This window comes from Lepisosteus oculatus, chromosome 3 (genome assembly GCF_040954835.1).
Source record: "Lepisosteus oculatus isolate fLepOcu1 chromosome 3, fLepOcu1.hap2, whole genome shotgun sequence".
NCBI classification, from domain to species: Eukaryota; Metazoa; Chordata; class Actinopteri; order Semionotiformes; family Lepisosteidae; genus Lepisosteus; species Lepisosteus oculatus.
The window spans coordinates 50,526,419-50,542,973 of NC_090698.1; the positions used below are offsets into that span (position 1 = coordinate 50,526,419).

Consider the following 16,555-nt stretch of genomic DNA (forward strand, 5'->3'; position numbering starts at 1 on the left):
AGTTATGACTTTAACTTTGTCACTCCAGCACATTCACTTTCTTATTCTTAAGCCACCCCAGTGTTGCTTTGCTGTAGCTTTGTTCCAGGGCTTTGGATCATTGTCCTGTTGAAAAGTAACGTTTTGACCCAGGTTTAGATCTGTCACAGGTTTTGCCAGATGTTTAATCAATAATAATAATTGCTTACACTTATATAGCGTTTTTCTGGATACTCCACTCAAAGCTTTTTACAGGTAATGGGAACTCCCCTTCACCACCACCAATGTGCAGCATCCACCTTTGCTACTGTATATTTAATAGGTTTATTCCATGCTGAAAAAAAGAAGAAAGAGAACACAACGTTTCAGCCGTGGAGCCTTCTTCAGGGGTGAGAGAGACAGGGCTCTCACCCCTGAAGAAGGCTCCACGGCCGAAACATTGTGTTCTCTTTCTTCTTTTTTCAGCATGGAATAAACCTATTACTTGTTCCTTTGCAGCCTACGCATGCTGATGCAGCTACCCACCTGAACTACTGTATATTTATTTTTCCCACAGTCTTTACAGGCTTTCCAGTCCTTGCTGATGAGTAGGACTTTATCATAATGCTGCCACCACCATGCTTGACACTATGGATGGTATTAACTGAGTGATATGAGTGCACTTTGCTGGGCATCTCTAACCAGTTTCCTCCTTGCCTGGCTGCTCAGTTTGGAGGGACAACCTGATCTAGGCAGTATCTGAGATACAGTATCTCTGAGTTATTAGAAAACTCCTTGATCTTTATGGTCGACTTTTTGTTTGAAATTCACCACCTGACCAAAGATCCTTACAGAGATAAGTGTACTTATTCTGAAATCATGTGAACCACTATTATTGCACACAGAGGCCACACAACTAATTGTGTGGCTTGTTACGGTGCATTTTGTGAACCTAAATTAATTTAGGTTTGCCATAGTTAAGTGTTTGAATACTTATGCAATCATGGCTTTTCCGTTTTTCTTTTACATCATTTACTTTTCTTTCTTTGCTTGGAATGCGTGGAGTAGGGTGTGTACATGAAAAACACTAATTGGTGCTACAAAGATGACTGCAAGCTACAGTAACAAAATAGGAAAACTATACATACAGTAGGTCTAAATACATTTGCAAGGTATTGTACTGTATGTACTACACTATTAAAACCATAATAATTAATAAACCATAATAAAATATTGAGATGATAATAGTGGAGGTAATAGTGAGCTACTGTGCTACAGTTTGTGGGGCACTCAGAAAATGTAAGCAAAATCTACATCAACATGACAAGTTTAATGTGATGATTAAAGGTGATGATTTAAACCAGCAGCCGTATCACTCTGCAACTCACAACTAGCAACCCACTGAAGCTAAGCAGGTGTGAGCCTGGTCAGTACCTGGATGGGAGAGCTCCTGGGAAAAACTAAGGTTACTGCTGCAACAGGGTGCTCACCCTGTGGTCCATGTGGGTCCTAATACCGCAGTATAGTGATGGGGACCAACCATGGCCTCTAATAATCCCTATCTATGAAGTGGCTTAATTACTCTGCTCTCCTCCTCACTAATAGCTAATGTGTGGTAATCATTCTGGCGAACTATGGCTGCCATCACATCATCCAGGTGGGGAGGGGATTCCCCATTACCTGTAAAGTGCTTTGAGTGGAGTGTCCAGAAAAGTGTAATATAAGTGTTATTATTATTAGAACCTTTGCAAAACAAAATAGCTATGTTATTATATATAAAATTAACAATGTGGTTAAAATTAGTATAATGAATATACTTGGCAACATTAATTCCTATGTTTTGTGACAACAATAGGCACTGTGACAATTACAATGAAAATGCATATTAACACAGAGATTAAGGTGATTATTTTGCAAATTTTGTTCCGTTTCAGCTCATTCTCTTTCTTTTTTAGTAAGGAATCATATCCAGGAGTATAGAGATCTTCCATCCAAAAACTGAGGTTGCTGGGGTCTTCCTGAAACAGAATATTATTTTTGTAACTTTTTAACCCTTTGTTGGTTCAAAAGGTTGCATGAAACGTTCACCATAGACTGCCTTTATGTTACATTAGAAAACAAGAGCTCCTTATTTTCTGAAACTTTGCTCAGTTATGCATCAGCTAGAAGCAAGGATCTAGAAGCATGTTAAATGTTTGATTATCTTCTCTCAGATAAGTGTCAACTTGGAGCCTTAAAGGGTAATACACGAATAGATCGACAATATTATGATCATTTTATTCTTTTTAATTTGATGGTTGTAAGCCTTAGCTTCTTTTGACACCAAATCAATTCCAAACTTTAAAGTTAAATTATACAATTATAGGACTTAACGTTAAAGTTAAAGTAACCTTGTTAACATAATAACTTCTATCATTCTCACTTCAGGTGTCAGTAGTATTGCAGCAAGTTGAAAGGTACTGTTCCTTCTCTCTGAAGTGGAACTGACATTTGACATATGAGGATTTACTTAAGGCAGACATGTCAAAAATGGTCATTATTCGTGTCTTATGCTGCTCCTGAACAGAGCAGGTCCTAGTGCTTCCTTTGTCACATCTTATATCAGGGTATTGACAGTTTTTGTGCAGAATATAAAACAGTTTTCTTTGAAAGGATTGGGGAAAATATGACATTGTAAAGTTTTATCTATGTGGGTTAGGGATTTGCAATAAAAGCTGGGATGAACAGCATGCTGGCCCTATGCTGTCAGCGTTACGAAAACATGCCATGTTGTTCAGCTTTAACTGCAGTTAAAGAATCTTGGCTAGTTTTCAGAATCAGAACTGTAAAAAAATCCTAATATATTTAATTCCCAACTCAAACTGTTTATTCCTTGGAGATTTTGCATTTTTTGTTGTTTAAATATGCTTGTTGTTTAAAGTATGCTGTAAATCAGAATAACTGTGGTGCAGATATGAGAAAAGATAAACCAAGGAATGCAAACATTGATATTTTCTAAGACGGGATTGAAATCAAAAGAAAAGGATGTGATAAAAGGCAGGGAAATAACAAATTTATATTTAAAAAACAACTACAACTACACAGCAGATATGTTTTTTTTTCTCTTGTTTTAAAGGTGAAAGTAATTATTTCATGATAATTTCCTCTTTGTGTCACATCTTTAATGGGAAGACATATAATACTCTACCTGTACCTGTTTTTTTTTAAATCTGTCCACTGTCTGCCATTAACACATATACAGTATTTTTCATTTCCCTCTAAGCTATTTATCTGGCAGTCTCTTTGTTACAGAGCATTTATTTCTCTTTCTTTCTTATCTGAGGTACCCTGCTGATTTACAGCAGGTTCACACTACATCATTGCACAGTCTTCTGACAAAACAGAAAGGTATTTCTTTGGTGCTGTTGCATTAAACTGCACAGCAGTGCTTCAGACTTTTAGATAATAGTAGTAGATAATGGCAGTAAAAGCAGAATCACATGGCATCATCTATCATTACTTTCCAAATGAAGCTATGTCTGTGATAATGCTTCTGCTTCCAAAGGAGTTGTGAAAAACTAATTTTATTTCTAGTTAGGTTAAGCCTATTGTCTGTCTTAAAATTCCTTTCCACTCCTACCAACAATACAATTAAATGAAGGGAGTACAAAAGATCTAGCCTCAGGGTCTAGATTCCTATTTGATTTGGGATGGAGATAAAAGGGTTTATTCTATTTCCTTATCTACACTCTGTTGTCATTGAAACAATTTGTTCCTGTTGTTATGACCTCCATAGATTACATCAACCATTGCAAGCAAACAACCTCTCAGCTTAAAGTATTTCCCATTTAGTACATTTAGAAAACTAGAATTGTGAATTAAAAAAATAGTTGATATTTAATTTTGACAAGATTGTACCGTCTTAAATTTGGTCTTCAGTCACTTTTGGGTTCATGTAAGACAATAATCCTCGACCAAAAGAGATAGTCAATGAATTGGCTGTTCTTAGTTTATTTTAAATAATGCCGTATGAAACAAATGCCAAGTGATCCTACTCTTCCACAGGAATTTCTGAACATGTAGTATTACAGGTACTATAATATTCATCTGTAATTGTCTCAGGACCAACACTCGGTTAGGTGTCACCTCCTGATTATAAGCATGACCACTAAACATCCTATTTTTACCCAAATCCTCATGCATGACTGAATTGATTACTGAGTTTTTTATTAACTTCATATTAAGACCAATCCCTGGATTTCAGCTAATGCCAGCTAATGTAAAGTGCCGATTATTGTTTCTTCTTCTTTTATGCTACATAATACGTCTTAGATTATTGAGTTAGATTATCTTAATCCCTTGCAAAAAGCCTTCATCTTTATAACTGAGATTTCTCATTGTTATTTTAGGATCTGCATACGGACAGTATGGTTAACATTGCTGTCTCATAGCACTTTGGCCCTGGGTTCAATTCCTCTGTGACTCTGTGGAGTTTGTAGTTTCTCCCTGTGTTTGTATGAGTTTTTTCAAGGTGCTCTGGTTACCTCTCACAGTCCAAACATACACTGTATACTGGTAGATTAATTGGATTCTGGGGAAGTGAGTGAGGAAGAACATATAAACTCACATAATAGCAGATAAGGTCTGGAATTGAACCCAGGGCCCCATTGCTGTAAGACAGCAATACTAGCCAAGCCTGACTAGAATCATGTTTACCTTTAAGTAGCCTGCCAGGTTTGAGTGCAGTGAATGGCGATCATATTCTTGAATGGTCCAGGAAGGCTGTGTTTTCTTGCTCTCCCAGCCATCAACAGTCCTTATGTCTGAGTAAAGAGGGTTCCTCTTTATCTTGGATTTCAAGGTGACTGGGGTGATGTGCTTCCCAAGGCTTTTGTCAACGAGTACTGGGCTGCCTTCTGTTGATTTCCAGCCATAAGAGTCATTTAAATTTCTCTTCTCTCTCTGCAGGAAATGAGAGATGGGAGGCAGAATAACAGGATGTCATTTTTCTGGTTTCTTTGGGTTGTTCACTCAGTAAATCTCTTTGGGCTGATTCAGATAAGAAAGATACTGTATCAATGTTATCCAAAGCTGCCTTTATAAAATAGGAAAAGTCAAATTTTATGATATCCTTGACCTGAGTTTTGTTATTATTTTACATTCAGTGTGGTATTACATTTCTGCAGACTTTTGATAACGGTTTAGCAAAAAAATGAACATCTGACTCAACATTATTATTATTTGATATATATTACAAGATGAGACATATCAAAATAAAAAAACAGAAGAAAATGGCCTATTAATTTAAACGTAATGTGTGATTATCGCCAATAAATATTGTAGACACAAAGCAACAGATACACAAACATTTCCCTATGTATGTAATTATGCACAAATTCTTATTTTCTACGTGGTTTAAGAAATTTAGCTTCTTTCAATCACTTAATAAACAACATGTAAACAACTCCAAATTGAAATATTTAACATAAAGAATTTGCTTTAAAATACCCATAAAATATTATGTACTGTAAAGTAAATTAATTTATTTTGTTCAGTCCTGTCTTTAGAAGCAGAAACATTCCTAATTTCTGTATGCATGAGGAGAGAGGCCTACCTGCAGATAGACTCTGTTCTGCCACTGCCTGTGTCCAGACAAGGCTGCTCCAGCTGCAAAGCCAGCCTGGGCCATAGCTGGGCTGATTGGTAAAGATTTTACCTCAAGTTGCAAGAACTTCTCGGGATGATTGTTGTTGGGTAGAACAGAGAAATCCATGATTTAGCAAGCTTTTCATGAAGCGTGGCAGAAAATACTGTGTTAGCTAAGCCGCTCCATCTCCAAATTATTTATGATGTAAGCAGCTCTGGCAGTTATGTGAAACTCTATCTGTCTTAGCTGCACCAACTGAAGGAAAGGAAAGGGTTAGGTAGAGAGAGAGGCTATATTTTCACTGACTTTTTACTAGAAGGGTTCTCTGACCATTTGTCTTGAAGAACATAAGACCATTTGAAAGAAAATGTAATACACAGCTCAGTGTACTATTTTAATTAATACATTTTAGCTGAGTGATAACATTGTAGATAGATAAAAATAAGACAATAACATAATGTTCACCTTCCAATAGTGTATTTGTATTTACATAGTCCATAGACTGTTCAAACAGTATATTCTTAAAAAAAATTAAATATAAATATTAAGATTTATTAAATGTAAGTAAATATTAAAGTTTTAATTGTAAATATTAAAGAATATGATCAACAAACCCTTATTCAATTTGGTATCCAATATTGTGCTAAAAATGTGGTTTAAAGAGGGTTTATTTTAAGCAAGTGAGTGGATGAGGAAAGATTTTGGCTTCAAGAGACTACCCCAGAGAAGAGCGGTGATGGCGAAAATGTATAGTTGGAATAATACTTAAGAGGAATCCAAGAAGATTCATGAGGCCAGGAGCCATGACTATTTTTCTCTGTCCAAATAACCCTCTGCACTGTGAGGCAGCAGTCCGAAATTGTACAGTAGGTCTTCAGGAGACAGAAGGCAGTCATTATAGAATGTTATGCCATCCATTGCTCCTGAAGCAGGAACCACAGCCTTAATTCACTATGCAGTTGGCATGCAGGTTAATCATTGTGCAGAGATCTTATGGACAAAGCAAGGTCGAGAATCTAACATTGGACCCTAAGGGATGATGCACACAAACTACAGGCTAGTTTAAGTGACTAAAGAGGTTTGAGAGCTCACATGAATAAGAAGAGGTGAGAACTGACTTAATGCCTGGCTTGTGGCAAGGAGGCGTGAAAGGTTAGAATCAAGGACAAATTGTAGAGGCCCGCAGAAGGAAAAGTGCATAAATTTTCTCTGTGCTGGAAGAAGCCCAAAAAAAACAGAGTGAAGGCTAAAAGAGTTCTAGCAGGGATAGCATCAATGAAATAAAGCAAAATGATGGATGGAGAGTGACAAATAAATTAAGGATGCTCCAGCAGAGGCATAAATTTAATGGATTTAGTGATGCTGGTTGTCACTGGCTAAAAGTTTTGATCTGCTGCTTTGATCAGGTTTAGGTTAAGGATTACCAACTTCAGAGGAAAGGCAGAAGACTTGTTAACGCATTGTGCATCGTGTTAATCAGAGAAGAAATTTAAGGCCCTTCATTGAAGATGCTACTCTGGGCAAGAATCCACATACTGAACGTACCTAACCTCACAAAGTAATGATGAAATTATTAGTACGTTTCTTTTTCATTTAATTTAATTTGGGGAAGAAAATGCCATTTATTACAGTGTATGTTACTGCCGAGATGTTAATTTGCAAGATTTAGATCTTGCAGACAGGGACGGATTTTGGTGTTTGTAGGCCCTAGGATCTTTCACTCCGAAATGTGCAAAAAGAGGGGTAAAGGCCAATTGAACTATGTCGATTGACATGATGCACTTTAAACTATTCTGATGCTAAACCACGTGATTGATGGAGCGATCATCACTTCGATATTTTTAAGTTTCTAAAACTGCTGCTAGATGGCGTATGATTATTGATTTGGAGCACCTAGAGTCGATCACAAGCATGTTGTTTCAACTCGTTTTCCGTTAGTTACTAGTGTTTCCCTCCTTTGTAGGCCCTAAACATTTCGTAGGCCCTAAGCCTTGTGCCTACAGTGCTTAATGGGAAATCCGGCCCTGCTTGCAAAGAGGAAAAGGTTGAAGAAAAAAAGGGGAGCAGGGAAGAACAGGGAAAGAGATGTGCTGTGATTCCACTGATGCAGTGGGGTGACAACCTGAACCAAAGCAAGGGATACAAAGCTGGAACTGAGTGTTGCCTAGTTACTCCACTGACTGGGTGGTGGTGATGATTGCCAAGTGTAGGGGTGGAGAACTGGAATCAAGAGTATCGAGAAGGGTCCATTGATGAAGATGGGTTGTAACCTGAGCAGAAGGTCAGGAGTGCAGACCTGGAGCTGAGCAGAGGAGCCATTGAAGGGATGCAGGCATCCTGAAGTAAGGAGGAATCTCAGACCTCCTTCTTCCGCAGTGCACCTGGATTACAGCACTAGGATGCCAGCAAGAAGGAGAGGAAGAAGGAAAGGGAAACCCCTTGGAACTTGTGATTGGCGGGGACTGTGTTTGAGTACTCCAGATTGGTTGGATGCTGGAGTTTATGGTTTTCTTTAGGCAGGTCTGTGTCTGTTATAGAAAACACCAATTGAGAAAATGAAACATACAAGTGAGTAATCAAGAAAAGTGATATATCTATAAAGGTTATAGATTGGTACAAGGAATTACGGAAAGACAAGTTTGTTTAAAACTCCTTTTAAACAAGTACATTCCCATCAAAGCTTTAGAGTCAATGATTTGTGTTGTACAAATACATAGACCTGGTGTGTGTTTAACCCTATGATGCAACCCTGGATCTCAGAGACTCAAAGTGAATGATACCGTATGTCTAGATTTTTGTCAGTCCTGCATCCTAGGGTTAAAGCCAGAGCCTAATACACTGTAGATGAAAATGCTGTAGTGATTATGCTAATTTAAATTTAAATTTCCTATAGTGTTTTTAGTGAGTTGAATGATGTGAATTTTACACATTCTGTGAGCATGAAAACGTAAAGTAATAAAATCTCATAATTGCATAAAGAATGTGCATACAGAAACAATTTCACTGTTATACATTATCAGATTTCTTGTGCTTTGCCATACTCAAATGTGAACGTGACCAAAAATATATTACCAAATGAGGTAAATTCATTTTTTCTCCTGTAAAATTTGTGTTTTAAATACTTTAGTCTGAGAAAACAATCTGTTTTCAGTTAAAAACTACAAATTTCCCAGGTATTAGTTTTTGCTGCTGCTGCTGCTGAAGCTGTGTTCTCTGATAAGCACAAGACTATTAGAGGTGGTCTTAATCTGATGACCTGCTCAATGTAACCTATGTAATAACAGGATCATTTCATAAAATGTATGGATCGTACATCTATCAGTGGACTAGAGGTTAGTCACTAAGGGATATTGAATCAATGCCCAATTTGTTTTCTTCCTTACACTTTATAATAAAGTAACAGAACAAAGGATAACATCCAACTATAAATAGAAGTGGGAGGTCAAAACAATAAACAATGAACACTCTCACAATGATGTCACCTGATGTCTCACAATGAAGTCAATGTTGGAGTGACCTTCCTTCAAAAAACCTGAGTAAGCACTTAATCTACCCTGAAATGCAGATTTGGGGCTGACATTTTTTTAGGCAAACTGCCTAAATAAAATCCTTTGACATCTTTGTGATTTCAAGAACAGTACACCGAGAAACACTCAAAAGTAGTTATTGAAATTAGCACAAACATGTCATAAGTGATACGTTCAGGTATTTTTCATCAGTTGCATATAGGTAATACATTATACCTCACTTGGTCAACTGATAGAGGTACTGTGACCAAACACAAATGGCGAAGATATAAAATATTTCAATATGCATTTTTTCTTCTAAACAAAGATGTTATTTCCAATAGCAACAGGAGCTAGAAATAATGGAGAATAGACATTCAATGAATACTACGTTCTTTTTTATTGAAAATGTAACATCATATGTATCATGTACAGAGCGTATTTTCACAGAAAGAAAACTGAAGCCACACAAAGTTTCACACACCTGCAAAACTTTCCAAAGATGATGCTACAAACTGAACAAGAAACAGCCTAAACGTAGGCATAGCATAACAGTCATAACAGAAATAGAGTAGATTTTTCATATCATACCTATCAAATGCTTTGAGCTATCAACATCTTGTTTTCATATGAGTAACAGAAGATAAAATTAAGCAGTATTCATGCACCATAAGATGTCCTGATGGAAGACCTTTTCAAGTCTAAACCAGTGCGACAGCAATTCAGTGTAAAAATATACAGTGTTTTCTTATTATTTTATTTTTTCTAAATATGTTTATTCAAGTAAAGACTGTGGAATAACACACAATACCAAAAGATTAATAGTTTTTATATTTTGTGAAATGTATTCATGATATACAGCAGATTATTTTCCTATTTAACGGTAGAGCAGCTGAGCAACAGGTCAACTTTAAAGCTCAGACCACGACTTTATATTTTAATATGTGGCAGAGCATGCCATAATACATAAACAACACTACCTTTGCAAGTGGTGTATCAAATAAATAAAACTACATAATTGCTGAAAAGATAAATAATGTGAATAACAATCTAGCTATAAGTGTCATTATAGTTTCCCTTTAGTTTTTTAAACATTTGCCAGAAGAATACCAGTTACATTTTTGTAATTCAAAAAGGGTCTTTCCCTTTATGCTTCCTAATGGTGCCACTGTGTTTCAGCCTGAATTCAGTAAGCTACAGATTAATATTGCCTTTGCTGAGAGATCCTATGCCTAGAAAAACTTAGACTGTATTTCAAGCTTTAATTGATTTTAAATGAACCCTTGCATGGAATTTCTACAATAACAGAACATACACTAACAGTAAAACTGTTCAAATTTAAGAGGTCATACATTGTGATGACTTACAGTTCTTATTTCAAGAAGAACAAAGATCTAGATGGAGGGAGTAGAAGGTGCTGCCAAGAACACTTTGTTGATATTGTACATTTAATTTCTTTGGTGTTTTGGAAGATTTTGCAAATACATTTGTTATTTATTATTATTTAATTCATCACAAGAAGTAAATATACTTATACAACAAAATTATTTTATCCTAATATTATTTATCAGAATTCTGATTATTTTTATACCAGTATTTTATTCATACCAACATTCTACGGGGTACATGGTAATGCATTCCAGTACATTCCTTACACATTCTTAAAAACACTGTTGAGGCTACAGTGTATACTGCCTGCAAAGTTCAGCAGTGACTTAGCTGTCCATAGAAAGAAGACACTCTATAATACTAAGAGACTCTAACATAGTGGAATGAGGAAAGTATTTAGGGTCTACCTCTCTGTGCAGATAAGGAAGATTCTGAGAAAGGCATGTTTTTCTTTGTTTAGAACATCATGCTCCTGGAGCTTCATGAACCATTTAATGAAATAAAGGCTTTGAAATAAAATATCTGTTTTAATTCAAAGCCTTGTTTATCTGATCTCTGCAAACAACTCTCAATACTTATACTGTATACCCATGTTGTTTAACACGAATGTTATAGTTTCATTCATTTTTGCCCTACTTTATGAAACCACTGGCAGTCAGGTAGAAAGTGAAATATTAGAAAAAGAATTATAGTAAAAAATTACCTTGAAAGAATACAATAGTTAATCTAAATTGTGTTTCACTAGTTTTTCATGTTTTAATGCCCAGCAGACATTTTTGTTAAGCCGAATAAGTGTTCCAACAAAAAACCCTTCCTGAGCTTCTGTAACCCAGAATAACTCAAATTGCATCGATGAAGCATTTTTTTTCTTTACCCATTTAATACCAATTTCTTTTAAACCCTTCTTTCTGGCAGACCACCACGAGATTTAAACCTAATCTGTCACTGGGATAAACCATTGAAAAGGGAAAAGAATGTGAACAGAATTTCACATTTTCACAGAAGTCAGAAATTAACAAGAAAATACAGATGGTTCATTGTATCTCTGTAAATCATAAATATATGATTTTCTTATATTTAGTAGTAGTAAATGATTAGGGATTACAGAATCCTAGTGGCAGTAAGTGACCTCAATACCATTGTCACAAAGGAGAATGAGGAATGTTAAATATGATATAAAATTAAATTAAAAAAAAATTAAACATTGATAAAAATGATTTTAGGATTCACTAGGCAGCAAAAATCCATTTTCAGGTTGCCATTTATGAGAATAACTGGCTATTACAGCAGCTATATTAGTGTTTTATTATGTCTTTCTGTCCCCATGTTGAGCTTAAAATGACTGGCAACTGATAATCTTTATTGCAGCATATGGACTGGAAAATGAGTCATTCCTGTACCTAGAACACAGGTTAAGTAAGTATGGAAAAATCAAATGTTACATTTAAAGGTTTTTTACAGTTACCTTCCAAAGTACACAGTTCTATAAGTCACAGATTCTGGGAGACAGGTCTTATGGAATGAATTCAAAATACCTCAGACTTGTCTGAGTTTTAAGCATCGTACTTGTTTTTTTTATTACCTTCTTAACATTGTTCTGGCCTAAATGGAAGAGTAAACAGGAAAATCAGTATAATAAAGACAGCGCCTCTTCATCATCACCTGCACAATAGTTCCTTGTCGTTACATAAAATCTAGTTTGTACATTGCCCTGAATAAGGGTGTCAGATAAGCAAATAACATTCATAATAAAATGGAAAAAAATGTATATGTATTGCACAACTCTTAAAATCCATAAATTACAAGAGGCTGAAATAAAAGAAAGCAAATAAATTAGTTTTCATAAAGCTCCAGCTCCTCCGGATCCACTTGTCATTAAAAACGACTTCTCACACTAAAACAACAGCAGACCTGAAATGCTAGAAGCTGCAAAACCTTGATGTAAAAATACCTTCTACAAAGGATAATTGTTGTAAAACCTCATAATATTAGAAGCCACATGTAACAAAACTCCTCTCAGATTATTTCAAACAACCTTTGAGCTCAAATGCTTTGATAATGTATTTGATAAGACCATAAACTAAGTTTGAAAAAAACTTGAAAAGCTGCCCCCTATCTGAGGCAAAGGACTTAATGTGTTTCTTTAGCCAGCAGGTGACACTAAAGTTCCAAGTGCCAGTGAAAGAAGTTGCACTCTATTGTTGCTGAAATTTTTACATCTGTAACTATTTTCCTAAATACAGCCAACAATTCCTTTTTTGACCCATTTATATAGCATTTTGATTAAATGACATCCCAATACCATTCTCACAAACTGACTATTAGATGATAGACATATTTTGCACATACTCCACATACACTGTAATCTTATACTTGTACTGTTTTACAACTATCTCATACTTGCTGTTTTCTAATCAAACTGAAGGAAAAAAATTAAGTTATGTCACAAATATATTGTACCTGTTCCATGAACCACTATATTTTTATTGATGTCTTGAAATATAATTTTGAGAATGGGTGGATACCAGCTTCCCCTTTGAATATTTCTGAATTACAGTAGCATTGATTACATCAACTTTGAAATGATAAAATAATAAAAACATGAAATTTGCCAGACTAGAACTGGGACCGTGCTTAATTTATATTTTAAAGTTGCACCTCACAAATACAGAATTTAGCTAATATATTTCATGCACTGTTATGGTGAAGGATATAATAAATGGCTGGACAAGTTAGAAAATATAAAATATCCACCCAGACATTTTTAAAAACATTTTTTATGTTTCAATGACTTTGCTCATTCTGCTTTCAGCATGACTTTATACCACTCATGTACAGTATGTGCAGAAAATAAGAATGTAATGTTCACATTCTTATTACTAATGAGAAAATAAGTATCATCCATGGGCACTATACTATAGTTTGCATTCAATATGTTCTGCATATTTAACCTTAAAGTGTGCTGTAAAAAGAACAAAACACAGTCTTAGGCTTTTTGCAAAAACGTTCTACAACAGCTTGAACAATCAGCAGACTAGACCAGAAAAGACAAGAAACCTTCTCTTTGAGTGACACCATATTGTTGAGGGCAGAGGCCACCACGGTGGTCCACTACATCACATCTATCTGATCCATCTGAATTTTCAAACTGGAGTCACACTTCACAAGAACAACTGTACTCATCAATCTACCTGAAAATAATCTGCATGTTTGGAGACTATTCAAGGGGAAACGCGCTCACAGAGAAGAGATGGAATCACTGTTTTCTGTGGGCTGCAGAGTGGTGGTGTGTTTTTCCCATCAAATGTGGTTTTGTCCTTGACAGACGTGATTGGTGACAATGTGTGGGGTTGTTGTAGTGTCTGGTGTATTATTGAAGCCAATATGTGGTGTAGTGAAGGAATGATATCATGGGCAAGAATGTCTTTTAACATACTGTAAGTATACACATTGAGGGCAAGCCTACTGCTTAGTGATAAATTGTCAGAGTCTTTAAGTTATTAATTTCCTCAGCAGGTCAGTCTAAATGTGTTGATTTTCCAGCAGGACAAACCACACAGGGATAGTATTAAAATGGCACACCTTTGCAAAAATGTCTTCCTATAGCTAGATCATTATGTCTAATAGAGCATCGTCAGTCCAGATGTGGAATATCCTACAGTATTCTGCCCACAGGCTCATCAGATCTATGCATCAATAATGCCAGGACAGTGTTAGCACACAGGGATGGTATTCCTGACAATGACTTAATTATATTTTCATTTTGACATTGTGCCATACTGTATCTCACACTAAAAACCATATCATGATTCTTTGATATGTATGTTTGTTCACATTTTCTGTGATTTTGTTCAACATCTATGTGTAAACTACATTTTCTTCCCACAGTTGAAATCCATGTTGTCCAGGCTAACAGACATCTTTAAATTACCCCCATATGCAAGTACAGTATGTGTGAGTGCAAGTGTTTGTGTGCCCTGCAATGGATTGTGTCCCATCAAAAGTGTAGCCCCATGGCTCTGTGCCTGCTGGATTAGGATCTGGCTCATTATGAGCCACTAAAGATAAAACATTTACTGAAAATGGATGGAAGGATCTATGATTAAAATATTTAAAATATATTATGTTCCATTAGACAAGAATGTTAAGTTTCTTTTGTGCATAGATATATATGACAGGGATGCTAACTGTAATGTCTGATTAGTCTTGAGAAGCACCAATACTGTTTAATATAAAATGTATAGGGTTATATGCAGCCATCTTTAATATCAGTACACGGTTTTATAAAACTCAGCACATTTTCTTTTCTGGCCATCTGCTGTTATCACATTTCATTTCTGAGCTACACATTATAATCTGGGCTGACTCTGTTACAAACCATAGAACATCTTGCTCTATGGCTAAGCCAAACGAGGCTGAAATAAATGTGCTATTTCTGAAAGAGTGGCATTTGCTTTTAAACATTTACATTTTTCATAGAACAGCATGTTTTTTGTTTTCACACACTACACAACAGACATAACAGAAACAATCCACAGACTATAAGAATAAATTACACCATTTAAATTATCCAGAATATGTGTGCTTGAAAAGGGATGTTTTCTTTGTGTGCATGTTCTTGATATAAATAATGGTGGAATTTCAAACAAATTCTCATACTGTCGTCAACTCTTTTGCTGCATTTTTTGTGCATAAAAGTCCCTACATGTCTCACAGCAGCGCTGGTACCATCTCATGTCTTGGCACAGGTTCTTTTCTCGGATCACTTTACAGTACACAGGCCATTGATCCTGCAGGCATTTGAACGTTAAGGCAGCTAAAAAAGAAGAAAAACACGTGCAACATATATTTTAGATGTTTTTGTCAAGATTACACTGGTCAACATTTTTCAACTGGAGTTTGAAAAAGAAAATGTTCAGTAGAAATGTGTGGCAGTTAAGTGACTCTACCTACTAGTATATCACTTATTTTCCTACAACGTCCAGACAGGTCTGGAAATTATGAATCAGCCTTTCTGCATTAACATAGTTGTTTTTTCTCCATTAGGTGTCACTAAATGCATTGCTGAGTGCAAGAAATCTGACATGACCACTTAAAGAGACAGCACAAAAAATACGTTTTTTAATATTTTCATTGCATTATTTTAGTAATTCTATATTTTGAGAATACTGAAAGGAAAAAAAAAGAATTGTATTTTCCCACAAATATACAGTAATTAGATGATACAGAGCTTCTTTTCACCTACAGCCTAGGCCCTGCTATTATTTGTATACTTTAACAATTGAGCATACTACAAAGAAAACAAGATTTATTTATTAAATTTGTTAACAGTATGCAATTATGTATACTGTTCCACTCACACTAGCTGTTTACTGAAACACATAAAATATACTTAGTGCCATAGTGTTGATATAACTATATAAGTAAGGATCTTTAATGAAACAAAAATTAATAAACATTTATGTCTGCCAGAGACATAAAAAGACATAAGAAAACTACATAGAAGACTGCTAGACCACTGTTTAATTCTTTACTATTGAATTAAAAGAGACAAGTTGATTTATATACTTAGCTGTCATTTAAGAATGGTTTTTGAGATTGCACGTCTATTTTTAAATGAGATACAGATTCCACAAGGGTAAATGTCAGCGCTGGAGGTATTATCTTAACACACCACATCTCAATATACAGAAACAGATGTACACAGTTTTACTTTGTATAGGCAATATACACAAATATATTGCTTTTTATATAAATTGTATTTTGTAAATAAAAACATCTGTTATGTTTACATGAAGATTTATCATTTTGTAAAAGATGCAAATATGACTTAGAAACAAAGTATAGTTGTTCAAAGCTTTTTTAAGACCTTGTCTGGAGTGCTTGATGGATTTACAAAGACATTAGAACATTAAGAACAACGTTTGCAAAAATGCTTCTTAAATTTGATATCATCTCTGCAAAATCAGTATGGGAATGCTGCATGTTTATGACATTGCATTTCAGTTAATATCACACAAATAACTTTGTTATGACCGTAATTCGGTATGTCTTCATATGTTTTGCGTAGTTAATA

The 16,555-nt window shown here is 35.3% G+C and overlaps 2 protein-coding genes across 2 annotated transcripts in view; both read right to left on the bottom strand.

Annotated features, from left to right (window-relative positions):
* Positions 1 to 1,256: 1,256 nt before the first annotated feature.
* minar2 (membrane integral NOTCH2 associated receptor 2) lies at positions 1,257 to 5,728 on the bottom strand. The gene is made up of 3 exons (XM_006626924.2): positions 5,552 to 5,728; positions 4,654 to 4,899; positions 1,257 to 1,976 (listed from the first exon to the last, which is right to left on the bottom strand). The coding sequence occupies exons 1-3, from the start codon at positions 5,708 to 5,710 to the stop codon at positions 1,785 to 1,787; spliced, it is 597 nt and encodes a 198-aa protein (XP_006626987.1). The 5' UTR covers positions 5,711 to 5,728; the 3' UTR covers positions 1,257 to 1,784.
* Positions 5,729 to 9,483: 3,755 nt separating this feature from the next.
* LOC102694857 (A disintegrin and metalloproteinase with thrombospondin motifs 19) overlaps positions 9,484 to 16,555 on the bottom strand; it is a 119,589-nt gene continuing 112,517 nt past the window's right edge. The window contains exon 23 of the mRNA XM_015366082.2: positions 9,484 to 15,295. Coding sequence (XP_015221568.1) covers positions 15,144 to 15,295 — 152 coding nt within the window. The 3' untranslated portion in view covers positions 9,484 to 15,143. The remainder of the gene's footprint in view (positions 15,296 to 16,555) is intronic.

What these genes read in the sequence shown, in the direction of transcription:
- minar2 (XM_006626924.2), bottom strand. Translation starts at nt 5,710, where the DNA reads ATGGATTTCTCTGTTCTACCCAACAACAATCATCCCGAGAAGTTCTTG. An exon ending in AGAACAGAGTCTATCTGCAG is followed by an intron (nt 4,900 to 5,551) that starts GTAGGCCTCTCT and finishes CATTTCCTGCAG; the next exon opens with AGAGAGAAGAGAAATTTAAA. An exon ending in ACCTGGCAGGCTACTTAAAG is followed by an intron (nt 1,977 to 4,653) that starts GTAAACATGATT and finishes ATTCTGTTTCAG; the next exon opens with GAAGACCCCAGCAACCTCAG.